Raw genomic sequence first — 20,953 nt, forward strand, 5'->3', positions numbered from 1 at the left:
CAGCTGGGATGTCAGCATGTTTGCTTTCTTGTGGCATGCTTTATTCTTCTTTTTCAGACTTAGCAGCTTAAGACAATTTTTATAGCCCTTGTTTTTCCTGTATTTGAATGGCCTTTTGCCACGGCACAAATAGCAAAGCAAATGGCCATGGCATGGCAGGAAGTGCTCGTGCTACGGCTTCCTTTCTGGTTTGTCAGCTACGGTGGTTCTTGCGCTCCTGTTTGCTATTTTTTGCCTTTAGTTCGGTGATCAAGCTGTCGATTCTCTTCCTCCTTCTCCTCCTGAGTGCTGGATTTTGCTAGAAAAACAAAATCTGCTTTCTCCCAGCTCTGTCAGTAAATGGCAGTGCTTGCTGGTTAATGCACTGGTGCCAGTATGGGTCGGGCTGCTGCTGGACTGGAATTGTCCCAGCTGGGCTGTTTGAATGCATGGTACGGGCTGTGTTTCTGTGCCTCCTTTGAGTACTATACAGTGCATAAGTATGCAGTCTTAGCTCCTCTGTGTTAACTTGACTCCTCTCTACGTTTTAGCCAACAGTTTTGTTGTGTTTTTGTTTCCTGTAGGAGAAAATGGCAATTACGGGCTCGTTTCTTGTAACAATGCAGGTGCCTTGCAGCATCTTACAGTTTGAGTAATCGATCCCTACTGTGATATTAGCAGTCAGTTTTTAGATAGTACCGTGACAACAAAACACCTTGCGTAGCACCATGCAGGTTTTCAACTATCAAAACTTGATTCTGTCTCTTCCTGGAAGCATGGTTCTTGTTCTTGTGCCCCCTTGCAACAGCAGAGGTGACTTGCAGTGCATGCTGCTGTCTGACTGCCTTGAGGGCTGGAGGTGCTCAGCACAAGCTGCGTTGGTTTCGTTTGACCACTTCCTGTGGGTTTGTATTTAAATCTCTACCGGCTTTAGGCTTTATATTTTTGGTGGGAAACGTTAGTGTATAAATAAATTGCGTGTTCTCTTTCCTTGTACAAAAAGCTGCTGGTATTGATGTGACTATATTCTGGCAATGAAAGAAAGAAGGTATGGCAAATACTTCTGTGGGAATTGGTGTAACCAGGAGCATACGAAAAGCAAGTTAGATTGTTCCTTGATTATTTTGTTTCCATTGACTGGAAATGTTGTAATCTTACACTTAAGGATTAAATTGCCTCCACTGGAATACTGAAAGAGAGCTCAATGGTTTGATTTTTTTTTTTTTTGTCGGGATGAGAACAGTTTATCAAGGGTTATCTTAAATGGTAAAACTTCCCTGACAAATTGAGTCTTGGGGAAATGCTCTGGGTGTGTTTAGAGTAGGTGATCCTTGTCTCCTGTCTTTAAAGTCTTGCAGTCTGTATCAAACCTAAAGAAAGAGTGCTGTTGGTCAAGAGAGGAGAAACCTTTCTGGTTGATGGAGATCAGGAGTTCCAGTAAATTCTTAAAAGGCTGCAGAACTGGGCTTTCCATTCCCCCCCCCTCCCACCCCCCCAGTTTTTTTCCACTTCTGTTTCCCAAAGCTGACTAAGTTCCTCATTTCCATGGGACTTAAATGAGATTAAAAGTTCAAACTGGCTCTGTCGCAGCCCCCGTTTAGTTTTGTCAAGGACCTGAGTGCTTAAGAATGTTCAGGATTTTTGTCTTTCAAAGCATGTTCCAACTTGGAAACCTCTTGTGTGCATCACTTGTATTTTATACCTCACTGAAATAATTCAAATTTTGATAAGGTGTTCTGTTATGAGATTATTTGCCCTTAATTTTACTTTGGGGAAGATGGTAACAAATCAAAACAGCTCTCCCAGGACTTTAGGTTGCTGACAGTCACTCACTTGGCATAGCTGGTAGCATCCTTGGTTTTGCTGCCGTCTCTTCAGCCTTTGGATTAGACAGAATTTGGGAAGTAAGGGCAAGGAGAAGTGGAGATGAGTATCTGCTGCCCTTTACAGCACTACGAGCTGTCCCGACATACCGTCATGCATGAGACTGGGGACTGTTCATGTCATGAAGACAGAAGCATGGGTTTGGACTGAGTGGTTAGCTTGCTTCGTGCTTCCCAGCCATTAAAATCAAGGAGAATGGAGCTTGTTTCTTAGATCCTTCTCTCTTGCTCCTGCCTCTTCCATTTGGAAAATAAATGGTCACCACCCTCAAACCATTTAATATTGCTGGCTCTGTGTAAATGTATTTAGCTGTGCTATAGCTGTTCCAGCTCTTTGCTGGTCTGAAACTTCATCCTTCTGTTTCGTTTCACTTCTGGTATGTAGGTGTTCGTGTCCTCTGCAAATTTGAGTCTGCGATGTGTCCACTCATTAAAAGCATGGCTTGCAGAGGTCTGGAAGGTGGATGTCGATAGCTGAATGGAAATAAAATGCACCTTTTGTGTTAACATTTAATGGAAGTGTTTGCTCCATTCACTGGGGCTTTCTGTCGCAGCAAATCGTTTAAACTAGGAACTGCCTGCTTCCGTTTCTGATGTCCAAAACCAGATGGAGTTTCCTTGGAGGAAGAAGGGCTGCAAGAATCTAATCATTTCAATAGTATCTGGCATGCACCAACACACATCTTATTTGTGTTCTGCAACAGAAAAGGAAAAGAAGATGATATAGGCTGCTCCTTTGTTTTAAAAGGCATAGTATCTGTTGTACGTAATTATTTCATCAGCCACTAACAATGTATCCTGTGTAAGGAAAGGAAGGAATGGGGGAAGATAAGCTCTAGGTCAAATAGGAAAGAAGGATATCCTAAGAAGCTTAGCCTTTTGCTTCCCTTTTCTCTATCTCTGAAAATTATCCCAAGCCCTAGGAGAGTAAATGTGCTTCATTCTAATCTTACCATTAGTGTCGTGAGCTGCCTGCATTACCTGGTTTCCGCGTGAAAGCCGAGTCCGGTTTAACTGAAGGAAATCTGGGGAGAATACAGCGCTGCAGATCTGATTGTGGTTTTTGTTTGCTTGTACTAATGGCAACAATGTGTAATTATAGTTGTCCTATTAAATTAATTTAGCTTTGAGGCTTACAAACCAATCTATAGCGTGTCTGTGAAGAATGACAATGCAGTTACAGCCTGAGCTGTTCGGTATGCCCATTTACGAAGTTTACTTCTAGACAAATACAAGTATTTCCCATTAAGAACAAATACAAGTGGAAAGCTGTTCTCTCCATGTTTATATTTTGTTTATGCTGTTGTATCCCTTTGCTTACCCGTTTGGTCCCTTCTTGACAGCTTGACTGATTTATTTCTTTTTCAGTCATGTTTGGATTTAAGTGGTGACAATTAGATTTTCTTTTTGTAGACTTTGAATATCAAATAAATGGAATCTTTCAACTGTCTTCAGATTTGCATTAGCTTTTAGAAACAAACCACATCTATAGTGATACTGCAGAGTCTTTTGGCAGCTCTGAGGTATGGTATAGACAGATATTAAATACGTGGTGCAGGGATATACAAAATTGAGAAAAAGGACGGTCCAGTCAGGTTGCTTCATCTAGGATGCTGCGTGCTCTGCGTGTACCCAATTTTGAGGCTCAGATCTCAAAATGCTTTTGAGTCACAGTTCTCTGAAAGTCTGAGTTTTGTGTAACCACCAATTGTGCTTCAAAACTGCTAAAAAGGATTCAGTGAGGTGGGAGAAGTGAAGTTGCAGCTTGAACTGTGGCAAAAACACAAGGTAGTGAAAGCCTTTGAAGAGAAGGGTCAGTTTACTCTGTAACCATCGCTGGGACTCCAGGCATTGAAACAGTGGATTTAGGTCCTCTTTCTAACTAGAGAGAGGAGAACTTGGATTTGACTTTCCCTTTGTTCTTGTGCCATTGCTGCTGCAAGTAAGTGGTGTGGTGCTGGAAATGTGTACGTCTACCTTAATGATCAGTCTATCTTAATGTTGCATGGTTTCTCTTGATCAATTTTGAAATAGGCTGATGTTTTGGGAGGAGATCTTCCCTTCATAACCTCTCCCATGGTTAGGTATCTACAAATCTTAACGTGTATACTATTTTAAAATGTGTTTTTCAAGCTATACTTAAAAAGTAGGCTTGGGTTGTTCATGGAGTTAAGTTGTATCTTTCACAGCTCTCTGTATCTGTCAAGACTCGTTTTGCTGCTGCTTTCCCAGCGATGCAGTAATTCTGAATGTGTTGCATGTTCAGCATCCCTTGCCATCTCCACCTCTGTTACTGAAAGCAAAATTTGTCCTGTCACAGGTTGTCACGGCTGTGAAAGAAAGCACAGAGACTTCTACTATCACAAGAAATAACAAGCACCATTTCTTCCAAAAATACTTTTTACTACTTGATGCAAGCAGATTATTGTACTCGTAAACTGTCAGATTTGAGTGAAAGTGGGAAGTATTAGGTCTTATAAATAAAAGCTAATCTGCTTGTTAGTTTTTTGCAATTGTGCTGTTCACAGGCCTGAGGACTTCATAACTACATTGGAACTTGTTTCTTTTTGAGGACGGTGAAATGTGTCCAATCCCTTCTTTCAGATCACTTTATTCTGCTACAGTTTGAATCACCGGGAGTGTCAGAGCTTTCACTCTTCTACACTTGAATTACCGCCCTATCATCTAGATCTCGGATTACTAGATGGTTGTAGCTGAACACCTTTTCCAAACCTGGGAAGTGTTGACCTGAAGTGTCTTGGAGATATAATTTCTTGTAATAATTTCTTCCCTGAAGGACTGATAGTGTGGAATAAAATCTGCAAGAACAAGTCACTTGAACTTTATCTTTGTACGTAGGAGGAAAATAGACTTTTACTGAACTATCTCACATTGTGATACCGTGATCATATGGTCATAAGTATACTTAATTAAAAAATTGATGGTGTTCTTGCTTTCTGAGCTGTGTAGTGCTAGCTAACAGGAATGAATAGCAACAGTCTTAATACACACTTCCTCTTCTTTGGGAGTTGCAAAAAGTGGTGGCCTTTGGGAGACCAAGTAGCTTTTGTGAGTACTCAAACAAGCACTTTGTTCTTCGCAACTAAGCCCTTCTGCGGGGCCTGAACAGCATCTTCTGCGTCCAGTCATCATCAGCTAATAAAAATAATCTTGGTGCCTAGCCAGTGCCTGAAATTCAAGTAAGGCTTAGTAGCCTTTCTTTGAATGAGAGAAGTAGCGTAAAGGCTACCAAGCTTACAAGCTGAAATTGATGTTTATTTTCAAGCTGTTACTTAAATCAATCCTCTGTTCAGAGGGTCATTGCTCTTCACAGGAACACAGCCGCTGTCCTGGAGCTGGCTTTCCTGGCTTCAGTTGGGTTTATAAAGATCACTGAGGATCTGATCCTGTGCTGACTGTCTCTCCTTGCATCCAGTAACTGTTGTCCCTCTGACTTTGGTTTTCTCCCTTCCAGCTGACATTTCTCTGCAGCAAGTTAGTAGCCATATATTTCCTGACCTCGTGGGTACTGTTTCCCTTTCCCTGTCTTTATAGGGAGCTGTGCTGTTGTGTTGTACCAGGTTTTCAAAGTATTTGGCTGCCAGTGGAGTTATACTGGATTATTCATTTTACAAGAGTGCTTTTTCTGATGCAAGCCTTACTTGTAGGCTCAGACTTCACAGTAGAGTTTTTGCCTCCTGTTGAGTTATTTTGGCCACTGGTGCAGACTGCTAACCTTTAGTCTGGGTGTATGTGGAGTAATGTAATAAATATTCTTGTCATCAGATAAGAATAATCCCCTCCCTTTTCTTAGAGACTTCTCAAATTAGCGTGAAAAGGGGAAGTTCAGAAACAAAGCAGAAATAGCATGGTTATTTCTTGTTTTCCTGCTGGAGGGAAAGCACGACACTGATGGTAAATCAGATCCCAAAGAATATACTGGTTTTACAAAACAGTAACTCTTCAGACTGAGTAGCAGGAGGGAGATGACGAATCTTCAGCTTATGATATCAGGCAAGCTGAAGATTCAAACTGAACTTAAATATGAATTTATCAAGGAGGTTTTTGTTTTTTTTTGAATGAGGGGAGTGAGGGTTAACTTAAAAATGTCTTCCAGATTTCTGCCAAATCTGGATTTGTAGTCATTGTGGGCTTTCTTTTTCCAAAGAAATCTGCTCTAGTAGCATTCTTGGAGTCTGTGTTTGTGTGGTGTGGCATAACTCCAAAGGCTTGGGAATTCATTTTTGAAGAGTGGTGATGTTGCTATTTCTTTATTCTACTCGCATACAAAATCAACCATCTTTGTTCTGCTCATTCGAATATATTCATCCCATAAAATAGATATAACCCTCAGTATTCTTCCTTGAAGCTTCCCTTGCTTTTATGACATTTTCAGTTGCTTCACTTGAAAGGAAGAGCTGGTTTTCAAACCCAGGAGTCTATATTTACTGAGAGGAGTATAAAACTGAACATTTCTGCTTCTCACGTCCGAGATTCCTCCACAGGAGATACTGACAACAAGAGTATAGTGTGTGAACCACGGAGTACTATGCTCTGTTAGTGCGGATTATCAACAGAGTAGATGTACCAATAGAAATTATCACAATGCAGAAACCCCCCCCTCTAATTCAGCCTCTGGCACTGAAGCTGTACATCAGCAGCCAGACAGAGGAGCTGAAACATCGCCTGGTGTTCACAAGCACTTGAGAAGCTTCTGCGTTTTAAAAATCTTCGTTTTCCATCTTCGACTTCAAGCTAAACCTTTGTTAGATGTCTGCTCAGCAAAGCCAGTATAAGCGTTTGTTTGAGATGAACAAAAAGCAACCCATTTGGTGTTTTTTTTAAAGGCACAGGAATTCATGCTTCCATTATTTCCTCTCTATCCATGCAACTGCTCTGAAGTCTGTGGTTTCCCTGTGGAAAGGTCAAATCTTTAAAGCAGCCATCCTTTCCCTTTGCCACGAGGGTAGTACCCTCTGCTGGGCCATACCCTGAGTAACTCCTTTTTCTGATCAGGAAGCAAGTCAATACTTGCTTGGCGACGTACCTAATCACGTAGGTGGATAAATGGTCTCGGTTTGTACAGCAAGCAAGTGACTGACGATGACTTTGTTAATAGCCAGACTTAAATAGCTTAAATTGTGCCTAGCTCACTGTGGTTCCTGACTAGCTTGCCGACTTGCCACCTCTCCAGGATGGGCAGCGGGTGGCCGTAGCCTGCTGGGGAACGTTCCTCCTCTTGAAGTTTTGGGAAATGTGACGCCACTTGTCAGGCAGCCACAGACTTTAAAGGCCGTCACAGTGGAAAAAAAAAGTTTCTAAACCCAGAGCTTTCTCAAACTGCACAAACTTTCATGTATGTTTTTATAAAGAAAGCTTATCCTTGCCTGAGTTCAGCGTGTACATGTAATTTCTCAGGGAACACGTGCTGGGGGAAGTGGGTTTCTTAAGCCAAACACGGTATCGGTGTTCCTGTGTTTATTGAACCAGCATTTTTGGTAGTTTGAACTGCTGCTATGTTTCTGAAGAATGCCCTTGGAACAGCTGGATAGCCTTTCATAATTGTTACAAGACTGGGAATTTTCGCTATATTTAAACTTCTCGTTACATCCTCTTTTAAAAGGAGGTAAAGGGAGTAAAATTCATCACTACAGGAAGTGTCTGAATGAAGTTCTTTCTTTTGAGTACCCGTACTCAGCCCCCAGCATTGTTCTTCCCCCACAACTCCTTCCTCTCTTATTGGAGGTAGATTAAATTGATCACTCCTAAACAGATTTGTATCTAAAAAATCTTTGTGTATTTATTTTCCGGTGGAGGATGGAGAATATCAAGAGAACAAGGAATCTGAGGAGGGGTGTTACTGAGTTCAAGGGGAAGTCTTGTGTTAGACTTAAATTATTTTCCTGGTGTGTCTTGCTCAGACAACTGTGCATAATACATTTTTAGAAGCAACTCTGAAGTTGTTTTTATTTGGGGGTGGCAGGGGCTGCTGGGGAGAGGCTACATGGTTGCAGATACTCCGTGTAGCACACGTGTATATATTTAAATCAATGTAGTAATTTCCAAAATTCAAGAGCTAAATCTGTCATCTAATACTGATGGCATTTTGGCACCCTTAAAAGTATTAAGGCTGTACTCCTGGGTGATTTAGATTTTCATTCCCTTCCCTTTTTGGGGATATACAATGTGATCAGTAGCATCTTGAACCATTTTTTTTAGGCTGTTCAGATTCCAAAGACCAAGCCAATAAGCAATTTCATAAATCCTCTGATTTTTATATTATGCTGGACACTCTTTTGCTCAGAATCTAAATGTCAATGGTGAAGAAGAAAGCCTCATAACTAGGTATGCAACTACGCTTTTTCTTTGATTGTGCTGTATTGTACTGCAATTTGCATAGCCTATGGAGAATATTGTTGTTTTTTTAGTTCCTTTTTCTAGTAAGGTGACAGTTTTCCATTCTCCTATGTATGCTGGCATGTGGGTAGACTGAACTCTCTCTGCCTCGTATCTTCAACTGTCCTAGTGAGTGCCAAGGGAGAGGGCTGTTGTAGTTGGAAATAAGTCAGTCACTGCTGCTGCTTGCAAGTCTGGCTGCACTTCCTGGGAGATTTTATTGATAAAAGGACTCAATTCATGACTGCAGCAGAGTACAAACCTGCAGGACCGCTGCAGCAGGATGACTAGGACCTTGGAAACCCAGCAACAGGTCCGTCTTGCAGCAGAGATTAGACGTCTTCCTGCTTATGAATGACTGAGTACCGTCAGCCTTGGCTCGCTGAGGTGAGTGGGATATATTTTTCTCCACCACATTAAGATGGATTAGGATTAGGTTTTTAGGACGTGGCTTGCAAGGTCAGGAAGATTTGGCTATCTAGTTCATGACAAAAGGCTGCATTTGAATGAGTACTGTAGGAAAAAAAAATGCGCAGAGTAGAAAGGAGATTCTGGAAGCAAGAAGAATGTTTGAAGGCTATTCCGTTCAACATCAAGCAAATGCATATAGCTGGTCGTTCAGCTGTGCTCAGTAAGGTAGGAGAATATCTGCAGATATTCTGTGTAAACTTTAAAACTACTGCTTGCTTTTTAGACTATTGTAGTAACTTTGGTATAGTGACCACATCTTGTCGTACAACAATTCTGTAAAGCTCGGCCATCTTCTTATGTTCTTTTACTCAACTCTTAGGTGAGTAGCAACTTGAAACATAAGGGATGTAAAATGTGGAAAGGTGGTGGGGAAAGAGCAGTGAACAAATTCCAGTGCACAGTTCACATGCACAACATTTACAGTGTCATAAAGTGTTCAAATAGAAACTGTTACTGGAGATAAGAGACTTCGCTAGCCTTAATGGTGTGACCGTGGGTCTGTGACGACTTTGTACATTGCTGTTGAAAGTGCACTAATAAATGCTAAATGAAACAGTGATAATCAGAGTGGTTGCTCCTACATTTTCAGGAAATAAAAGTGGACAGAAGGTCACCATTGAAAATAGTGACTAGTTTTGTTAGGGGTTCAGTAAGCATGTGTGGCCTAGTACCTAGAAATTTATTAGACAATTGCAAGAGAATATAACAAGTAGCTATGTCCTTTTTACCTTGCTGTACTGCAAACGTTTTGCTGCCTTAAAGCCTGTGTCACTAACAAGTGGATTTTCAAGAGTTTTGAGCCTGTGCCCTTGATCTTTGTCTGTAAATTTTGGGAAGGTAATGCATAGTTTGGAAGTGAAGTAATGGTGATAAGGAAACAATTTTCTTTTTACCTTGATGTTCAGCCTATCTGTAAAAGCAGTCTTGCTCAGGTGTGAGCTGACTGCTCTGGGCTTCTGCAGAACCTTCTTTTATCACCTTATTAACGTTAATAGGATTCTGTGATCTCAGTTATTGTGTACCAATACCTACTTAGCAAGAATAGGTAATTAAGTGGGCAGTCCTAATAGGCTAGTCAAACTTTACTAGACCCAGCTGTTCTGCATCCCTTAAGGCAGAGAGAAAGGGAAGTTGGTGTGGAGGAGGAGGTGGAAAAGATGCTTAGAAAAGATGACAGGGTTGCAGAAGGGCAGAAGGAAAACTAAGAAAGGGCATGTACCAGTGGGTATCACCGACACAGCACAGCCAGAATAGCTGCTCTGCTTTAGGAGAGGAGTTGGCAGAGCGCAGGGAGTGGGCCCTGCAGAGCTGAAGGAGCAGATGGGTTTCAGTGAAAAGCGGGTAGAACATAGAAGGAATTGAAGCATGTTATTTTTGATCTTGTGCCTCTAAAGTGGCAGTGGGCAGACCAACCACCTGTTCTTTATCATCACTTTTTAGAAAATGTAAATAAGCCTAAATGTTAATTCACTACTAAAATTTCACATCAGTGTACTTATAGAATATTTGCTCGTATGTTTGCTTCATACACAGATGGGGAATTTTGAGGAAAAACTGGAGGTTTCTTTCAATGCAGTCCTCCCCCTCCAACCCTGGCAACTTACTATGCCACAGGACAAATTTAGGAATTATATTTAGCTTTAAGAGCCAGTTAACCAAGCTAGGTATCGGCATGCGTGCAGTACTGATGTAGTAAGCGGGGTGGGTGCATCTCTTGTAGATTTTTGTGTTTTACCATGGTTCTAGGATTTCGTGTCTGCTTTGCATTTTGCTTCTCAGCAAAGTTTTCACTAGCTGTCAGTCCTACGAATGCACAACACACGCATGGAGAACAAGCTGTTGGAGGATCTGGCATCTTTGGTAAAAGTAAGGATGTACAGACAGTGTGGCCTGTAGTGGCCCAAGCATGCTTGTGTTTTCTCCTGGTAGAGGCTGCGTATTTCCAAAAACTGAAAGGATGCGGACTTGCCCCAGGGAGTGATCCAGCATTGCCCCTCCGGCATGCTAGGGCACTGCTGTAGCTGCAGCTGGTGTGAGCCACCTCTGTCACTTGAGTGTCAGCGTTTCCAGCCAGCTGTAATCTGCCTGCCGAATACTTAATTTGTCCCAGAAAAGTGAAGTGGGAGGATGAGATGCTTCAGAAGGTTGGAAGCTGTTGTGACACTAAGTCATACTTGGTGGGGTCGGATGTGGCATGCCTCCTTGCAAAGTTTGGGATCCGGATATCTGAGATCTGCTGTTGAGTTCTCTGTATGTTCTTTCATTAGTTATCTGCATATACATAAAAATAAACCTTACAAATTTACATGAAGAAACAAGCATCACCTTGATTTGATGACTGGTTTCACCTTCAGGAACTCCTAATGCTAAATTGTGTTAATTTCTGTGAAATCAGAACTCTGAGATTTCTGCAAGATTCTGCTAATATTAAGCTATGCAACTTGAAGTTGCAATTTTTCTAATCATTTTTGATTACGTCTTTGGTACTTGCATGGCACAGGGGTAATCAAATGTTGACCGACTATAGTGAAATTAGATTTTATTTTTTTCTCCTAAAGTTAGATTTTATTCTAGAAAATGCAAATTCCTAGTCATCTACCAGCCTGTTTTAATACAAAAAATATATATATATATATATATATATATATATATATATATATATATATATATATATATATATATATATTACTTGCTGACTTGATATCAATGCTGAAATGAAAGCAACAAATCTTTCATGCATGTGAGCAACCTGAATTGCAGTGCAGCCGGCTGTCCTGAACCACAGTGAGCTGTAGAACTGGCTGTCCTGAATTGGTGGTCCAGGATATCAAAGGGACAGCCCAGATTAAGTGGGTTTTAATTTCCATGGGTGGAATGTGAAGTGTGGGGTGGGCACATGGCAGTGGTATTCCTTTTTCCAGAAGCCACACATTGTTGTTCTCTGTGCCCTGCTATCCCCAAATCCTAGACAGCCTTTTTCTCTATCTCCTAGTGCCACTTGAAGTTCTAGATATCCTGATTAGTGTGAATTTTGACTGCTACAGATAAATATTTTCTACAGGGTGCTTAGTAACTGAATTCAAGTGAGGGAAAGCTCAGTTAGGTTTCACAGCACAGGTGTGAATTTGCTGCAGAGCCGCTGTAAATGGGATGTGTAGTTGGGAGGCAGCAAGGAAGCACGGGGCTTCATTGTGCATGCTGCTACCTGCTGGGACTGCAGTAAACTGGTTAGTGTTTGAGGGCATCTTTCCAAATCATAAGACAATGAAGTTCTTGTGATACTCCTCGATATTTTAAAGAGCAAGGCTTCATTTTTGGTATGCCAGCTGCCTTTGAGTAACTTGGTTTTCAGTAACGTGTACACCTGCAGTGAATTTCTACTGGAGTAGAGGTTAAAAGTTCCTACTGCTCTTGTCAATACACTCTGTGATGTTCTGCTGCTAATTCGGTGTGTGCTTTCAAGAGGTAAGACACATCTTCAGTTCTCCAAAACTAAAAGACTGTTTTCTGAGAATTCAGTCATTGCTATCTTATGCACAGTGTAGTGGCTTACCCTATAAAAATGTTTTTCTTTAAGTACAAACTCAGTATCTCAGAGTATTTCTGTAATGACTTCTAAAAAAGTATCATATATAGTCTTATAGATTTCAAAATGCCTCTTTGCTTACTGTGAGTATATAGGGTTATAATTTTAGATAAGGGAAAATACTCTTGGTGCTGCTTGCGATAATGCTGCTTTAGGTGACTCGGAAAATAGAGAGATTGCAGTGATTTCACGGCAGAATAAGCACAGAAAAATTATTCTTCGTACTGAATCAGATTTTGGGTTGTCTTTTTCATTGTTTTGCTCACAAATTGTAAAAATAAATAAGTTTTGTTCTTTTTTTATTTATCTGGCCCCTCTGTTGTGTTAGAGGAGTATTGATTGTTCCTGACATTGATTTAGAGATGCAGCTCGCTGTGTGCCTCTCATGACTATATAAAAATCCGTGGGTCTGTTCCAAATGTTTTTTAGCATTTGTGTTACAGACAGACTCCTGATTGTGCTAATGGCATTGCTGTTTGCATCTTGCCCAGGGAAGGGGCAGTGCTGTGTGCCATGTGAAGCGCTGGCACAACACCCCCCTGCTTGCGAGTGGCAATTTTCAAAGTCACTTTTAATGCTTCCACGTTGGACACTGAAAGCATCTTGCTGCGAGCATAAATGCCTCCTATTCCCTAACAATCTGCTGGTAAATTTGTATCAACATTTTCTTTGTCTAATGCTATGCTGGCCAGATGAGTTTTGCATAACTGAGCTTGTTTCTGCCATTTCAGAACTGCACTTTGTCTTCAACTAATAAACAGCAGAGACAGCCGGGCACAGATCTGCCCTTTTCTCAAAATTGTTTTGACAATTACGTTTCGATCTCCGTCTCCAAAGTCAGATGCTGTGCTTCCCGTTTGGTGCTAATATCTTCTGAGTGATAAGCTTTGAAAACTTTCCTGTGGGTTAAAACAAGAGTTAGGCCTGGATAGCCTGGGTGGAAATAGAGCCGAGCAGCTTTTTTGGTTTGTTTTGGTTGGGTGCTGCGAGGTCGGTGACTTTTAACTGGGAGGTTGCAGCTGGTGCTGTGTACTGCAACTTGCTGTTGCGTTAATCCCTCTCTTTCCTGCCTGTTTACATTGTACTTTATTTTCTACAATGTTTTAACTCTCCTCCTTAGTTGCTTTATCCCTTTCTGTCGGTCCTCCTCCTGCAGAAAGAAGCCTGGCAGCTGTACATGGAGCACATGCAGAGTTTGCTCTTCCCTCATTGCTCTCCGCATCAGGTGTAACAGTGCCGGTGTTCTGCAAACTTCTTGGTACTGCCCCCCAACTCCGGTGCATCTCTAACAGAGCCGAATGATTTTGAAGACCCCCATTAGTAATCAACCCCCTAAAGGAAAGGGTTAATGGCTCTTTATGCTGGGAAGAAACGTGTTTTGCTCTCGTTTCCTGCCTGCTGGCTTTTGGGAGGGTTGCTCAGATACTGCACTTCCTCCAGGCTCTGGGAGCAGGTGTAGCATCCCTCTGAACATCCGGACAGAGGACCACAAGGGTTTTCTTCAAGGGTACTGCAGAAAGGTCTCTAATCTAAAACTCCGTCATTTGTTTTTGTAACTGCTTTGCAGCCAGTTAGCGGCCAGATTTTTTTGTAGGTTGCATAGTTTCCCAGATGACTAATAGCAAAATCTTTCAAGTAAGTAAACTTGTATTCCTCTAGTGCTCTGGGGGAGTTGTGAGCAAGAATACTGGGGTTTAAACAGGGATGCTTCGCTGTAAGTTTGCATTCAATTAACTCCTGAAAGATTATCTGTAGGAGATGACAACTTTCTAATGTCTGAGCCTCAGAAAGGAAGCCGAGAGGTACCCTGAGACCCTGTCCTTAGACCCTGTCTATTTTCGGTGATACTCCTGTTCTTGCAGCCTGCTGTGATTTTAGAAAGAAGTTGAGAGGAAATACTGTAGTATGACCTAGTAGCCCTAGCTGAACATGAGACTAACATCAGTTGAAATATGCTTGGATATTTTCATTGAGCAAGAGTTCGCTTGGAAAAACTACTGTATCTCACCTCTCGCTGTTCTTTTATTGGAAATAGTTAGGAATAATGTTAAAACATATCACTGAAGTTTGTATCTTTTGAAGCTGAGAAACCTACAGTGGTTTGGATTCCTAGCTATAAAAACATTTGTTCAGAGCATGGCTGATAATTTGAGACAAAACTTCCTCCCTCAGCTTAAACAGGAAGAGGCTGCTGGTACTTTAGAAGACTTGGTGGCGAGGTTAGCTGGTGTGAGATGTCTCGCTGGGAACTCTAGCTTCTTGCAAAGATGTTTATAGAAGTCTATATAGAGAAGGAAATATCTTCTCACCTGCAACCACGTTTGCTTGTGCCTGCAGGAGAACAGAAGTCGCATCTGGGGAGTTGATTTCTGATCTGTACTGAGGCCTTGTGGCAAGGATTGTAATATTCCAGAGCTCCTTTGTGGAAGGATACTCATTATATATTTAAGATATTTTCTACCTTTGTAGATACTTACTGTTTTGAATGTTTTCTTGGAGTTAAAATGGTTTATTAAAATGTTGTTCAGCATTTTGGACTGGAAATGAATGTCTGACTTGATATGCATGCTCAAAAATCGCTAGGGTTAACTCGCAAAGTGTTTGTATTGACTCTGTGCCTTCTAAGAATCCATGGTACTGCCTGGTTTTCTTCTATCCCCCTTAATTACGATGATTTTGAATTACTCTGAAGATATGACAGAGATCAGGCTTTCCCCAAAGCAACTCTGCAGACTGAAAGTTATTAGAAATACCATAGTACTAATCTTTAGGATTGCTTTGGCAATTAGATGGATCTTAAGTGCTCAAAATCCCTTTACCGGTTAATGAGGACAGACTTCTAACAGCGTGCATCTCTGAAAGGAATTTTATACTGAGGACCTGCTTTTTACATGATAAATTACTTCCAATCTGTTTGCAGAGTAGGTTTTGGAATGGCTTTATATGAAGTTGAGGATAAGCTGATACCAAGTAGGCCTAATATACAGAGTACTTGAAATATATGCATTTTTCCCCCTTTCTTTAATTATCAGGCTTAAAGTATCTTAACTGTGTTGGTACTAATAAGGATCATTTAATGTTTTTTGGTGTGTAAGCATGTACTACAGTTGCTTTGATTTTGATTCATCCTCCCTCCCCCCCCAATTTTCAGTATTAGCTTTTAAGTATAATAATTATCAATCTGCCTTTATCTCTGCCTCCTTCTTGGAGGACTTCATCGAGAGCCCAGCTGTAGCAAATCTCAATAGGCTTTATTCCTTAGCCTTCTTTTTCTTAAATTTCATTTAACATCAAATTTGGTTTATTGCATTATAAAAAAATATAGTCTTTTCAGACTCCAGACTTACTGAATGTTTCTCAAACAGCCAAAGCTTGATAAGGGCTCCTAGCTTTGTGCAGGTAAGTGGTCTGGGGAGGAGAAGGGAGGTGGGGTTTCGGTGATGTCTGCCTACTTAAGATGGGGAGGAGCTGTCTTAATTGCCTTCTGGTTATTTTTTTTTGTCTCAGCATATGTAATGCTGAAGAGGTTCTTGTAAACTTTTAGACTTTTTAATTTTTTTTCTCTTCGTTATTTTGGACTTTCCAGTCTTGACTGTTACGTGAATTCTTCCTTTCCTTGACATGACTGCATGTATATTTGTAGCACGGCACCCTACCTTTTAATTCAGCAGCTCTCTGGTTAACCAAGGCAGCTGGAAATGAGGCTGTCCTCCCAGCTTCCCCTCCAAATCATTAAATATTGTGAAGCACTAATTGTCAAGTTGCATGAAACAATATTTTTCTAATGGCTCTCTAGCTTTTTTACAATACTAAACAAAGTGCTGTAATGCAAGGCTTATCTCCGTAGTAACTTTCTCTAAAGTTCAGAAACTCAATTCCATAGACTTTTAATCTTTTTATCAAGTGTTTTTATGCAAGTATAGGAGTTTTGCCTTTATTAGGGAAGGTTGGCTTCAGGAAAGTAATCCTTAGAGTAATTGGGAATTTCCTTTCCTTGTCAGCATGAACTAATTTAGTACCACATTGTTTGGCTTTTAGCACTTGCTAAGTGAAATTAGATTGCACATGTCTATTTGTTTCCAAAATAATCGTTTTGGATGTTTGACAAGTGTGCTTGCCGTTGTTATCACATACTCCAACACTCATTCTGGGATAGTTTTCCCCATTAAAAATGAGAATACGGCTGCCTACGAGCCTAACTGGAAAACGAGCATCGTTGTTTTGTATTTAAGGATTCAGAGGAGCTACATCCCAATTATGACCTTAGACGTGCCTCAGACTTAAGAAAAATCTCCTATTACTTCTCTGGCAGTGATACCTACTGCTTATTTTTGGTAAGAACACCATAGCCCTCTACTGTGCAGTGCAAGATGGATGGAAAAAGCTGGCTCTTAGTCTGCTTTATGCTTTTATGCTATTCAATTAGATATCTTTAATTTTGTTTGCCAACATCTATGTCAGTAGGCCGTGATACATAGCCGAAGGCTTGTCTGGTTTTGAGGGATTTTGCACTGCTTGCAACTAAGGAGTGTATTTTCCTAACAAATCATTGTTGATAAGATTAACTGATAAGGGGTGAGGCTAAAGCTGTATTTGTCATGACCAGCTTAAAAAAAAAAAAAGGAAAGGGGACTGAGTGCTCAGCAAATGCACACGGGGAAGTCTTGGCTGGGCACTTCTGTTTTGTAGCAATTAAATGTCATCAAAACGCAGATGCATTTTGTCCGGGTAGGCTAAGTGCAGCAGTGGAGGAAATGCTGATGCTTCTCGAGACTGCAGTAAATAAGGCTGGAGAAGAGCACCATGCTCTATAGTACATGCTACTTTTAAAGGTATTTTTAAGGAATAATCAGTTATAAGTTGATTTCTTGCAAGAAACCTTTCCGTTCTGTCAACTTTTCAGTTCTGCCATCCTTTCTGTTTTTTTTCCCCCTTGGTTTCCATCATCAGACTCTTACCCAGGTCTTTGCTGTCAGAATAACTAATACCAGTTGATTACTGTGTGTTTTCTGGTGAAGTTTGCTCAGTAACTGTTGGTCCTCAGAAAATGTATTGCTGCTGGTGTGATTTGTGGCAGCCCGAGCGCGCCGCGTGATGGCTTCTTGGCAGAGACAGCGTGCTGGCAGCGTGGGGCAGGCGCCTCTTGCCAACCGGTGTCTCGTGCAGAGGACAGCCCGTGGCCAGGAGGTAAGATGCAAATTCTGGGGATGGTTCTTCCCCAGGTCACTGGGGACGCGCTGCCATGAGTTTTGCCCAAAACACAGTCTCTGGAATTAAGAGGAAAACCACCACTTATTCATGTCCCCATTTATGCTGGCAGAGTGGCTTAAATTTAATTCAGCTCTTGCTCTTCAGATAGTCCCTTGGAAAGATACGAATCATGTTGCAGTACCTTGCTGTTGTGTCTTCATTCTGAAGCCTTAAAGTTGTTTTGCAAAAAATAAATGCCAGGAGTATCTATTCTTTAAAATTAAAAAAAAAAAAGGGGGGGGGGGACCCTAAACATAATATTAAAGTATATAGGAATTTCAGTGTTGGGGACTTCTTATAAAGATATGCTTAAATCCTTGACATGATGTTGAGGGGGTAGTTCAGGTAGCCTGTATTAACTGCATTAAAAAGCTAGCTGTTGCTGTGTGTTTGACAGTTTTGTAGTATTCTGTGAGCTTTATCTCTCAAATACTTATGTACTGTCTACAGCACGCCTTCTTCCAAGGGTTTAAAAAAAAATGTTGGAAATCCTTTTCTTTAGTCACCTTCTTGAGGTGGAAAGGAGTGTTACTAGGTAATCTTTTTTTATGTGTAAATTAGACAATTCTGGCAGACTTGTTGGACTATTTAATCGCCCATGAAAGAGAATAGTCTTAGCAGGCAGTGTCTTAATTGCTAGACCAAGAGGTACAGCTAGTGAACTTCTAATAAATCTTGGTTTAAATAGAGTATTGTTCAGAATGGGCATCTTGTCAACCCACAGGTATGTATACACAAACTTTAGGCATAGGTGTTGCTTACATTTTTGCCTATCTTATTTTGATAAAGTACTTCTTTCTTGTTTACATCTATATAAATTTTATCAGTAGTAATATAATTAAAAAGGCATTTAAAAGGTGAAAATTTGTTTATTTGCGAGTGAGTCATAGGAAGGCTAATATGAGAACTTGATAAGATCATGAGTAGGAGTAAGAGGAAGCCAAACTATTTTTTTGTGCTGCAGTGAAGCTTGGCAGCCTGAGACTATGAGACTTTACATTCCTTTATTAATGCATTTCTCATAATGGATGACATGCAGTACGTCTCTTCTAGGATAAAAGAGGTATTGATTGCCAGGACAGCTATTTTACTTTGTTCTCTCCTGTAACTATTTTTTCTTATGAAAGGAATAAGTTTCCATGGAGTTTGCTGGTTGTGAACAAAAAAAGCTGTTCATCTAATATTTTTTTGTTGTATGGGAACTTTTTATGAATCTGTTGTGGTGTTTGGCTTTATCATAATAACGTGAGGGGCCAACAGGAAAGGTGGAACATCTTTTTTGTTTTATTAGTCAGTGCTGCAGTGTAAGGTGCATTAAGAATGATTTCTCGTGGTCTGTGTTAGCATTTGGAAAGGAAGCCTTCTGAGAAGGAACCGATTTCTTACTATTAAGTGGAAATCTTATGATGGAAATAAATCTGGTTTTGTTTCCAGCAGATTTTTGCTGTGTTACAAGGGTTCACTGCTTGCTTACTGTTCTTATAAGGAAGAAAAACCCGTCTGAAACTTTACCTGTAGGCAGTAGACACATGGAGAATGAACAAAACAAATGTCATATCTTAAAGCTTTGTACCTGCTAAAGGTGTTAAAAACGTATTATGACTTAATTTTGCCTACCCTTTAGTTTCTTTTTTTCTTGTGTGCATGAAAACTTTTTTATTGTAAATTTAGGGCAAACTTTATGCAAAGGATAATGTGCTCTTAAGTGTATTCTTTGGGTTAAAATGCAACTAAATTTACTACCAGAATATTGAATCCACTGCTTTTTTACAGTGGGTAGTCTTTTGTGGCATTGTGCGTATGACAAAAATAGCTTTGCTTTTCTACATATTTGCAACTGGATACCATTAGCAATAAGCTTTAAGTTTTTTGAACTATTTTTTTCAGCTATAACTATAGGTATTGCCAATGTATGCTTGTAATAAGTTCTGTGTGCTGAACCAATGCAGAAACCAGGTAAATGCGAACTGCAAAAAGTCTGGTGCAAGAGCAGGAAATAGTATTTGTCATAATAAAACGTTTCCTTTATTTTTTAACTTAGCCTCTAATCCAAACATCCTTGGTTTATCAATAGTGTGATAGTGGTATTGGTCTTCCAGGGGTGCTCTCCTATGGGTTCACTACATCTTGTGTGCATCCTTCCTACACTGTTTTCCCTCTGCCCCTGATTACAGAAATCTAGTGTTTTAGTGTTTGGCAATAAAGACATTATTTCCCTCAAAAGGTTACAAGATTTCAGTATAGTTCCTAGAGAGTTCAGAGCTCTGCAGCATGTACTGGTGCTCTCCAAGAAAATCTGTTGTTAGGGATGTAGTTCTCCATCTTTTGAGGAGACAAAAATGTGGGAACTCAGTTATGCGAAAAACAGCAATCAATATTTTATTTCGGCTCCAAAGGAATGGGTTTGTTAAGAGAACAAATATTTTCTGTAATCTGGAATATATATTATTCATACCAACGTACTGTCTAGTTTATAGATACTCTTCATTAAGATACATTTTGGACTTTAGAGCATTTTTTTTCTTGATAGCTTGTTTCTGCTGGTATAGAGCTGTGGATTTCTTTTCATTTGGGTGAAATTATTCCTTATGATGCTTTCCAAGAGTAAAAATAACCCCAAGATCCATTTCTCTTCCATAATTGAACCTCTATAAAAAGCTTATTTATTCTTAAATTTATATGTTTGTACTTTGTGTAAACAGGATTTTATATTCACCTTTTTGCCGCAGTTTTCTTCCCTCTGCAGTGTTCCATATGAACCCTTTTATTCCAGGAAAATCTCTCAACTCTTTCTATCAGTTCTGCATTTTTCCTCACAAATTCCTTTATTTCCACTGTCACTACAGACATATCTAGAACATAACCTGGGCAGGTTAAAGTAGACACAAAGGACTAATCTGGTTTAAGGAGTGTGAAGCATCATCTTTCTCTCAGAAGAGAGCGCTCTTGGTATCACACGAGGGCTGATGAATCATACGGGGCAGCTCTTACATGGATCGTTTCTGCCTGCCCACCCTCCTTGTTCTGGCTGAGGCCTTCAGTATCAGGTGGGTGGTTTTTCTTGGTGGATGTTGCTCAAAATTATTCCCTAGAGTTACCACCAGGTCTGTAAACTGAGAGGTACCGTGAATTTTTTATGCTGGGGAGGAGGGCAAGCAAGATTAAGCACCTGAAATGCAAACTTCTTTGGAGGTAGTGTCTTTTATCCACTCTTCTTTCTGAGTGTAGTGATTGACCTTAGATTTAAAATAAATCAAAGAAAACATTTTAATCCAGAAACCTAGTGGAGTGCAAGACGGTAATAAAAATCCATTAGCATGTAGAAGAACTAGGCTAAGAAGTCTAAATTACACAGGAATGAAAAAACGTGCTACTTTATCAACTCGGA

General features: G+C 40.4%; 1 protein-coding gene across 3 annotated transcripts in view; it reads left to right on the plus strand.

Annotated features, from left to right (window-relative positions):
* GALNT2 (polypeptide N-acetylgalactosaminyltransferase 2) overlaps positions 1–20,953 on the plus strand; it is a 92,059-nt gene that overhangs the window by 12,159 nt on the left and 58,947 nt on the right. The window contains exon 1 of one of the 3 annotated variants that reach the window (XM_068676811.1): positions 8,598–8,645. The exons of 1 other annotated variant lie outside the window; for it this stretch is intronic. In XM_068676811.1, the coding sequence (XP_068532912.1) occupies positions 8,613–8,645 (33 nt within the window). In that variant the 5' untranslated portion in view covers positions 8,598–8,612. Of the gene's footprint in view, positions 1–8,597; positions 8,646–17,117; positions 17,148–20,953 lie in introns of those variants that run through there. One more of the 3 variants, XM_068676812.1, reaches the window with a different exon arrangement.

Source organism: Anas acuta, chromosome 3 (assembly GCF_963932015.1).
Source record: "Anas acuta chromosome 3, bAnaAcu1.1, whole genome shotgun sequence".
In the NCBI taxonomy this organism is placed as follows: Eukaryota; Metazoa; Chordata; class Aves; order Anseriformes; family Anatidae; genus Anas; species Anas acuta.